We start from the raw sequence: 10,622 nt of genomic DNA, 5'->3' as shown, positions 1-10,622 counted from the left end.
GTATTTTTTTTAATTATAAATATACAAAACATATCAAAACTGATACAATCACTTGGTTAGTAAGAAAACACCATACTGCAGTGAACACATTCATCAAACCACCATTTAAGGCATCAGTGATTAATTATTAAGAGTTAATAGCAAATGTTAAAATTCAGCTCACTTCACGTCATGGCTAGATGTTAAATTTTAACTATATAAAGAAGAGCAACACATTTTAAAAGGTGTATCAACATTTTAGTAATAATTCTTCATGTTGCGAGGGAGAAACTTTCACAGATAAATATAGTAGAATATTAATAATTATATTAGGAATGAAAAAGCTTATTTGAAAACTACTGCAGATTAATTTCATGTGCAAAATGTGTGCCAGACACAAAGAAATTACTGAAACCACAGCAAGTTTGTTTTAAAATCTGTTTTTGTAAGAACCTAAATTCACCTCAGGAGGTTTAGAAACATCTATTAGGAAACAATTTAAAATAAATAAAACTGGCATTACACCTTACAAGTTTTAAATTAAAAGACGAGAGAGAAGTGTGCTCATCGGGGCGCCGATAGCTCCACGTTTTCTGCATCATGTCAACATACAATCTCACAGAGAGCCTTAATAAATACAGAGATAAATAAACACATCCTACTGAACACACTGCAGAGGAGCAGAGGTCTCGAGTTACACCTGGCTCACGATCTCAGAATCCTCTGCAATGAACCACTGCATTGGAGTCCCGTCTGCAGCTCTCTGGAGGATCACATTACCCGAACCCTGTGAGAACAGTCATGAAATCAGTGTTCAAGTTATGCATGAATATACTGTATATACAATTAGTTGAGCAAAAGAACATTAATCAGCAAATTTGTTGGTTCCAGCTTCTCAAATACCAGGATTTGTTGCTTTTCTCTGTCTTAAAAGAGCTGCACATGTTGTCTGCACTCAGCTCTCAACATGGAGGTGTCTATACCAGCACCGATGTTTTTCCTATCATGACATGCTAAAATGTCTGCTGTGAAAAGCCTATTAGCTAGCCAGTGGGTTACACACACAGGGACCCACATGCACTAACACGCACATGCTGCTGGATCCTCTACCACACCAAATAACAGAGAAGCTTGAAATACAATGCACACAGAAGGAGCGTGACGTCATTCTCTACTTGACCAAGCCCCCAGGAACAGCGGCAGGCTTTTAAGTCAATTTTACAGATTGGTTGAATGTTGAATTACAACGTAGGGGTACGTCATGTGATGGCATTCAGCCTTCTCATAGACTTACGTTGTGAAAGAGACATCTGTAAATTACTGGATTTATTTTTTAGAGCGTCTCAACTACCATGAAATGACTTGTTTCACTATCAGGATTTGATCCATTTGGTCTGATAACAGTCAAGTTGTAAGTTCAAGTTAGCAGAGGGCTAAACCCAAAGTTAGCCGATTGGCCATGCTAGGCCAACGCATGTCTCCAGTTACAGTGCTCTGTGGGCTCCACAGTGTGCAAGATCCAGGTCATTTCAACAGCGGAAATCGAGCTTTTTTTGGCTTTGTGCACTACAGAGCAAATTTTATAGGAATGACTGTCACACCTCCAACATTGTATCCAATTCTCTTTATACATCTATTCTCAGGATCCACCTTACTCCACTATATTTTTACAAAGCAAATAGTTGTTTGCTGCCATTTTAATGTTCTGAATGTCACATACAGCTCCTTTAACTTCACTGTAAACTGAATATTTGGGAGGGTTTGGAGTGTTGTTCAGATGAGCCAAGACATTTGAAGACGTCACCTGTGACACCAGGACACTGCTATGGACATTTTTTTTACTGATTTTATGATGTTTAATAGAGCAAACGATCGATTCATCACGATAATAATCAACAGACTGGCTGCAGCACCAATGCATATTAAAACTCTTGTGTTAGCAGCCTATTTTAGTGTTGTATCAATCACAGTACCAACCTGTTTAAATGGAGGCAGATGAGGTGAAGTGGGGCTCTTGACACTCAGGGGGCTCTGCTGATCCACGCAGCTCGGACGTAACTTCTGCAGCTGATTCCTCTGATGCCAGGACTTCAACTCCTCTGACACGATCTCCCTGGGCATCAGTCTGATGGCGTGGTTTGGGTACTCCTTCAGTGAGGGCGTTCGCACCAGCCTGGTGTAAGGTGGAGGGGGCTTTAGGATTCTCCTTGGAGACGATGCTCCCTCTTGCCACTGTCTTGGCTGAGGGCTGTGTGTCACAGGAGGAGGGGAGGAGATGAAGCATGTTCCCATGTCCAGGTCTTGAGGGGAGAGGGGGCCATCTTCTGCCATTGCCCTGATGTAGCCAGGGCTCGGCTGAGACTGGTTGTTGTTCTTATGTGAGCTGGAGAAGCTGGAGTGCCCTTTCTTTTGTGCGCCAAAGTGGAATCCATAAGGCGGTGGGCAGAGCTTCGGAATCTCAGTGGGTCTGTCCCTGCCTGGAGAGCTAATATAGGAGGAGGACGAGTGCTCCGAGCTGCTGTCCTCTGAGCTGGACTGGTAAGGACGCAAGGGGGAGTACTCTGGAGAGCGCACCTTAAAGTCAGCTACGCAGCGCCGCTGGGGCAGTCTGGCTCGCCCTCGATTGTTCTCTGAGCTGAGGTGCTCCTTGTCAGCAGGTGTCTTACTTTTAGGAAGTCTGAGGAGACATGCATAGAGAGAATGTAAAATTATAGCACACACATTGTCATGCTTATTGTGGATTAGAGTACTATCTGACTTCTCTGTATACCTGAAGGACTGAGAGTATTGTCGGCGTACATGCAGCTCTGGGGTGGAGGGGGCGCTGGTGGAGTGGTTGTGACGCAGGGCTGCGTTCTTTATAAACTGAGACAGAGGAATGATGCTGGTCTCTGCAGACACCTGGGTTCCTGCTGGACTACTGCACACGACAAAAAAAGAAAGAGTGATGTTAGATATGCAAGACGTCCTGTCGGTGGTATCTTTACTGAACCTTGTGCCGCCCCTCATAAAAGGCGAGCCAGTGGCAGAAGTACAGCGTCACACAGACTGAATACTGACAGTAATCCCCTTATTTTGTTTTGTGTATTTCTTTTTCTTTTCTGTCTTATAATGATGTTGAGACACACTCTACACGGCGTAGTTGTGTATTCGATGTGTTGCTATCACACTTCAGACTCTTACCTGGACCTGCTGCTGCAAGCAGACAGAGGTTTTGTGGCCTTCTGGTAGGGCTGATCCAGACTGGACTCTTTCCAAGGAGAGTTCTGGATGGGAGAGCGCTCGTACTCCACACTGAGCTGGCTTGATGATTGTAAGGACGACTGAAGAGTCGTGTCTGACAGCTGGAGGGGGTCTGAATAGGAAGTGCCCATCACTGGAGGAGACAGAGGGATGGGCGAGTCCACATCTGCGGAAGATCATGGACAACATCAAACCCTCTGTATCATGCTGCTCCAAAATATCTCCAATCTACATCATCTGTCACGAATATCTTTCTAATTCATACTTTGTTTTATTGTATGTCTTAAATCACAGCATGTATAAATGTACTCCCCACTCACCATCATCCAGGGCCACCACATCAGACAGGGAACTGTCGTCAGACATGCTCAGATCTGCAAACAGGAAAGGAAACATTTTAAAAGTGTGCATCAAACCCCCTCTGTATGTGTTCATGAGTGCAGTGCACAGTTTGGCCTGAGGAGGGCAGCAGTGTCAAGCACCTTTGTTTTGGCTGGCTGAGATGCTGATGCACGGTGAGTTGCACTCGCTTTTGATCCTTTGCTGGAACACGGCCTCCTGCAGCGTCTTCACCTTCTTCTCCTCCCTCTTGCACTGCTGCAGCCGGCTCTTCCTCTGTGGCTTACTGAGATTGTCCTCCAGGGAGAGCTTGCGGGCCGCTTCGTAAATCTGCCGCTGCAGGGCCAAGTCAGTTTCCAGCACTTGCAACTCTGAATCCTAAGGTCAAGAATAAATGCTAACATTTAGTTTTGGCTGATGACTTGAAGTCTTTTTTGCTTAATCTCTGTCTTTAAACACTGATGGAGGCCCGCACCTGTTTATCCAGATGGATCAGACCTTCGTCAAGCTTGAAGGAGGCTCCAATTCTCCTTCTGACGCGAGGTGGCTTCTCTTCGGGCATCAGAGGATAGTCTGAGGGCAGTTTACCTGTCAGCTCCTGTGAATTCAAAGTAAAAGTGTTACAAAAAAGTAATGAAATGCATTTCTGCAAATCAGCAGCTCATTTGGAAGTACTGAAAAGTTCATTTTAACTAATCAAAGCATAAAATAATACACTGATAGTGTGTACATGTTATCATCTACACAATACTTACTGCCTCCCTGATGCAGAGCTTCCTGAGCTCCAGCAGGCAGAGCTCCAGACGCTCCTCCAGAGACTGGTGCTTCAGCTTCAGGGCTTTGGTGTTGGTGGTCAGGTCTTTCACCGGGGACGTGGGGCTGTCTGGACCTGCAGTGAACACAGAAGAGATCAGATCAGGCTTTCCTCATCAGGATGATAAAGTTAATCAAAATTTACATCTGCCTTCAATCTATTGCAATTTGTCGATTATTTATTTAGTTTATTCAAGGCTTCCTCTTAAATGTTTAATAATCTTAAAATGAGCTAGTGGTGTGTTGTTAGAATAAATAAATATAACAATATGACATGCAACATTTTCCTTAACTTGCTGTTTGAATATCAGGAGTATCATTGTGTTTTACATTGATTATGCAAGTCGAAGCTTTACATGGCATAAGTGGAAGTCAGATTCTGTATTTTGTGTTGATGTTCTTACCAGAGTGCACGATAATCCCACTGTCAGTGTCACTGATCTCCTCTTTACTCTCGATGGCTGTCATCTTGACTGTCTGCTCTTCAGTTCTTAGAAGTACCTGTTGAAATAAGGACATTTCACAGTGATTATTGAAAATTAGATTGATCATTTCTAAGACTTCAGATTCCCCTGTTGTCTTCCTACCACATGGCTTCATTCACGCTCCCTCCTGCTGCTTTACTTAACAAAAGTGAAAGGCCGGCGAGTGTCCTTTCACACACTTATCCATGCAGCTCTCCGTCTCCCCCCTCCTCCTCCTCCACCTCTTTCTCCTTCTCATGCTCCCTCACAAAAGAGGCAGGCCCCCACGGTTGACTCGGCACATGTGCAGGGGTTAATCCGAATCGTGGTGCCATGGTGACGGGGCATGGTGCGGCTGGCTAAGGGAGCGTGTCGCCATGAGGCGTGTCAGAGGGCGTTTAAAGAGCCCAGACCCCGAAAAAAAAAGCAGATGGCAGCAGGAATTACCCCACTCATGGACTGCACCTGTTCCCCCCACACAACCCCTCCCTTCGCTCCCATTCAACCAGTGTCCAGAAAACCCTCTGGGGGCTTTGAAGTGGAAGAATGTCTCAATGCTGGGTTTGTCCGCACAGCATCAGATCACAAGGTCCCTGCTGACTCCTGTGCAACGCTGCCCATTTCACTAACACACTTTCACAAACAAGCATGTTTATGGTCTGCTCTGTTCCATTGTTGCTGTCCACCAAACATCTGACTGATAATAAACAAAAAAACGAGATGCGGAGAGGAACGACAGCCAGGAGAGGAAAACAATGACAACAACAAATTGGAGATAACATTTAGGAATAAGACGGGGCTTTTAAAACCCAGCATGGGGGGGGTTTGTGTGTCTGTTTTGGTGATATCACCATGAGACGAGAGAGAGAACTTACTGCCCTTATTTACAGTTTTTTAGATCAATTAATTTTTTCTGGATCTCACATGCCTGCCTCTACCCTAGGCTTTTTTTAAAGAACGCCAGCAGATCACAAGAGACAGCGTTACAGGCACTAACATGATTACAGGATATTATTAGCCTCACTTATTGCTTCAATGCCACACATTCATAGAATGATAGTTCATGAACTTGATGACTCCTACGGCAGTTTCTGTATTAATATCATTCAACCAAGGCTCATGTAAGAAGTAAATCATGTGTCAGGAATAAAGGGGAAGGGCAAGGTGAGATGAAAACAGACACCACATGCATGAGTGTGTTTCTAAGGCGGCTGTGTGTAATCCTCAACTCTCGTCTCATCCTCTATGTTTGCAGATTGGTATCAGGCCCTTTCCTGTATGGACCGGGAGGATACAGATAGACAGGATATTATTATGCGTCCCATAGGCCTGACCCATTCAATTCCACAACTCATGTGAACTGACGCAGCTATGAGCAGCCATATAGCACAATGAGGCACAGGGCAGCTTGAGTCAGTAAAACAACACTGCAACAAAGGCCCTGTATCCACCAACCAGCCTCAATAATCTGCTGTGGGCGCAATATCTGCTGACAACTCTGCTTCAGGCCCGAGCAGCGTTGTTGGGCCAATATTGAGACAAGGCTACAGTGAGAGGTGGGGAGAGGAACAGTGCTGAGTTTTTACTGTGCAAGGTCGAGGCCTGCTGTACTCTCAGACACATGGCTCCACGCTGCAGCAATCTAAACCTAAAGACGTCAACAAAAATCCAGTCCGGTAATCAGAGACAGGCAGGGTAATGTGGGATTTACCCACTTACACCCCATAACTCTCTGAAGACTTTCACAAGAGTCTGTGGTCGGAGGTCTAGGCTGAGTGAGTGGGTGGGTGGGTGGGTTCGCGTAAAACAGCAGATCTCAGTAGAAGTTGCAGCTTATTGCCAAGACGTTGATGCCATTTGTCATAGCTTTCACAAAAACGTGGAGACATGGCAGCGTTGAAATCATACTGTTGCGGAGAGCCAAAAAACAATACTTTTTCTTGATTGAGTGTAACAGGAATAGCAATCCATTTCCTGGAGGGATAGCTGCTGATAGCAGTCTCCACCCAGCGTGATTGATGTAGTCATAACATCTTAATTGCGGCATATGTGATCACCGCTAATGACGACTATCTAGGAAAGTGTAAGGGATGGGAGCTGACCATCCCACCCATCCTCGCTGTTCAGCAGACCGTGACAGAGTAACATCTACGGAAGTGGGGTGTTTATTGCAAGAGATCATGATGTGGATTCACTGTCTCACAGACTTCCCCCACCACCCTTTCCCATGAGCCTTTGGAGCTGCGATCTCCTGGAATGCAGCCACCACCGCCGCGCTCATTACCACTGTGGTCGGCCCTGGAATTACCGATGGGGACCAGCCTCGCCGAGGAAACAGTGAGGGATGCCTGAAACCAGACCGAGGCCTGTTCAAACCCTGTAATTAAGACTCTCCACTGAATGCTGATACTATGGAAGAAACCAAACGACTTTACAGCATGCCTTATTTCAGAATCTGATGAAAAGCCAAAATCCATTCAGCAAAATGAATCCACTGTGAGCACAATATGGGCTGCTGGAAGAGAAGTGCATCAATGTGGGGGAGCGGCAGGAGGAAAAAAAATGAAGTGTTGTGTTACAAAGCGCGTCACTGGAGTCAGATCTTTGTCTTAAGAAGCAGTGCTGAGTGTGGAAACTCCACAGACTGCAGCAAAATGCAGTCAAGCGGCTGTGATGACATAAAAAGCCAAGGTTATGAGCAGTCTGTATCAAATACTCAAACACTTTCAGCCTCTTTCCTTTGTCAGATCAACATTGTTAAGGAGTGCAGGGGTCTTAGTTTTCCAGCAGAGACAATACAGGGGTAATAAGCACCATATCGGCCTGCTCTCAGTCACTGGAGGCCATATGCTGGCCAGACACACAAGCTCTGTCACAGCCCAACGACAGCGTAAATACACAGGGCAAGAAGAGATGCTCCATTGTTCTCCACAGGCTGAAGGGCTGACTGGGGATCATGACACCTTGTCCCTCTGAGTCATCATTTCTGAGGCCTCTGAATGGACACTGATGGTCATCTCAGGCTCTTAGCAGGATGTGGTTCCAGCTTTTCACCCACACTACCCACCGCTTACAAAAGACCAGGGGGGACTCCAGGGGCACAGCAACACTGAGGTGTTGTCTTTAGCACCACAGTAGCACTGCATGCCTGTCAACATGTGGACTGTAGGAGATTGTGTTTATTCAGCTCCTGTGGGCACAAACAACTGCCACCAACCAGCCTGCCACCCCACATAAATCCTGAGGAGTTGTTTGTCAGTGAAAGCAACCTGTTCATATTCACGGCGCGACACAGAGCATGTGATTGAACTGCAAGTGACTCAACACAGTCTTCCAGATAGTAGCTGGTTTGTTTTCATTAATCATACTCGCTTAGTCTGATTGCTGTAATGTGGAGGGGTTTTGATTGTTTGTATACGGATACCTTTATTTAACAGATGTTTAACAAAGTTTTGCAAATATTCCACTTCAAATCAGAAGTCAGATTTTACTTAAATAAAAGTAGAGGTATTATCTATAAAAGAAACATACAGTACCAAAAATATGTGCATCATATTTTTATGTTTTGCATTTAACATTTTAATATGTAAAGTGACTACTAACTATAACTGTCAAATGAATGTAGTGGGGTAAAGTACAATATTTCCCTCTGATTTTAGGTGTTAAAGAAGAAGAAAGTAACAGAAAATTAAATACTCCATTAAATTACAAGTACCTCATGATTGTAGTTAGGTACATAACTTCAGTAAATGTACTCAAAACACTGAAAAGGAGTGAACACTTATCTTAATGACATGTTTTAAGAGTTACATACAGCCCAAATAGCAAATTGAGTTAAGCTAACCTACAACGGCTATCTGAAGTTTACCGACTTACAACAGCATCCCTCGCCTCACCCACTTCACCCTCGCTTAAAACTGGTTATTCTAATGTTTTCTCTTTGTATATAATATTATTACTTACAGAAAGTCTGGTGTACTCACCTTATAGAGTATATCTGCTCCTCTACAGCATCCTCTCAGCAGCAGGAGGTGTTCAGACTTTCTCTGGTCAGAGAGCGACGCTTGGGACATCTGTTTCAGTCAAATCCACTGTCCCGGTGAGGGGGGAGCGCTTAACTGACTTCAGCTAAAGTGTTTATTTGCTGACAAATATCTCCTTATATTTACTCCAAGACGTATTGTTTGCTCTGTATACTCTCTTAAGATGATTCATTTTCACTTACGTAATTTTTTTTAACGGGGAAATGTACATGTAGTGGTGCCTCGGGACTCCCCAGCGTCATTTTGGAATGGTTTGGTCCGACGCTGCTCTCCAGACACGCTCTGCGTATTGACACCGCAGCACGCGACTCACTGAGGGGCTTTTAATTTGAGCAGAGGCACAAAAGAAGAATAGGCAGAGGGAGAGGAATTTTGGTAAAACCCAGGACAGCTGGTGAGTAAGTGAATAAGTGGTGGTGGTGAACAAGACCACAGTCACCTCTTCCTTCCGCCATCATGATGAAAAAAGACCAAAGAGTGGTGTTTGGGACAAGATGAGCCACACATTAACCCAAGAACAGGCAACATAAAAATTCAAATTTGATATACTTTTATGAGTATTTCTATTTTATGCTACTTAACAGGCTACTTCCACTCCACTACATTTCAGTGGGAGTGTTGTACTTTTTACTCCATTATATTTATTTGACAGCCACTGTTACAGTTACTAGTCCAAAAATACATTAAAACATTGCCTAATTATATTTTAGAGACAGATGTTACTACTTTTGATTGCTGATAGCATACATTCTGTTCAGGCACATATATATAAAATATAGCTTGATGTGTAATTTGTTCATTTTGATCTTGTAATATTTTGCCTTGTTTATTCATTTATTATTATTTTCTGTAACACAAACAGTAGTGAAATGTAACATTTGCTCAAATACTGTCTGTAAGTTCAAATTTTGTATACTTATATGAGTATTTCTATTTTACGCTAATAGACAACTAATTCTTCTACTTTAGGAGGGAAACATACTTTTTACTCTACTACATTTATTTGACCGCCACTGTTTCTTTTTAATTTGCAGATTAAGCTTTAGATCTTATGAGCATGGACAACATTGGTGTAGATTTCGGGGTGGGTGAGTGGGTAAAGGACACATCCCCCTCAATATGAATATGAAGGAGCACCTGTAACATAAATAATTTCCCCTCTGGGATCAATAAAGTATTTCTAATTCTGATTCTGAACATGTGCATTTAACCCCTCCAAAAAAAAAAACATGCCAGTTGTAGAGGACTTTTATTTTGACACAATTAAATTTATTTACATTATGAAGTTATCCAGAAAAATGAAAAAAATCAGTTCATAAAAGTTTACTGAAATGCAGGAAATTAAGTGTTTGATGATCAGAATTTGTTTGGTGGGGGACCCCCAACACCTCAGTTTCATATGTGTCCACCCCTGATGTTGAAATGAAACCAGCACTCTTGACAGACAATATCGTGTTCTGTTACATATTGAGCTAAGAGTATATAAAGCAGTTAAAATCAGCTTCACCTCAATGGGCTACAACAGAAAAATGCAAGTATTTTTACTTTTGATTCTTTATTTTGCTGAATATATTGACTTAGAAGATTTGATTATGTCTTACAACACTGAGTACATGTCGCAATTTGTGTCTAATTTGTGTATGAGCTACTAAAGTAATCCAAATGCAGCTCTGATATAACAAACAGGCTACTTTTATTTGCCTGCAGTCGGTGGCTTCCCTGACCATCCAAATGTTTCCAG

At 43.3% G+C, this 10,622-nt stretch overlaps 1 protein-coding gene across 1 annotated transcript; it reads right to left on the bottom strand.

Moving 5' to 3' along the window:
- Positions 1 to 55: 55 nt before the first annotated feature.
- On the bottom strand, positions 56 to 8,907 carry inavaa (innate immunity activator a). The gene is made up of 10 exons (XM_049580774.1): positions 8,822 to 8,907; positions 4,779 to 4,875; positions 4,317 to 4,450; positions 4,037 to 4,159; positions 3,705 to 3,939; positions 3,543 to 3,596; positions 3,163 to 3,388; positions 2,750 to 2,899; positions 1,957 to 2,656; positions 56 to 766 (listed from the first exon to the last, which is right to left on the bottom strand). Exons 2-10 carry the CDS (start codon positions 4,840 to 4,842, stop codon positions 674 to 676), a joined length of 1,779 nt encoding a protein of 592 aa, XP_049436731.1. The 5' UTR covers positions 4,843 to 4,875; positions 8,822 to 8,907; the 3' UTR covers positions 56 to 673.
- Positions 8,908 to 10,622: the final 1,715 nt, after the last annotated feature.

Source organism: Epinephelus fuscoguttatus, linkage group LG7 (genome assembly GCF_011397635.1).
Source record: "Epinephelus fuscoguttatus linkage group LG7, E.fuscoguttatus.final_Chr_v1".
Taxonomy (NCBI): domain Eukaryota; kingdom Metazoa; phylum Chordata; class Actinopteri; order Perciformes; family Serranidae; genus Epinephelus; species Epinephelus fuscoguttatus.
This window is presented reverse-complemented; position numbering and strand designations above follow the sequence as displayed.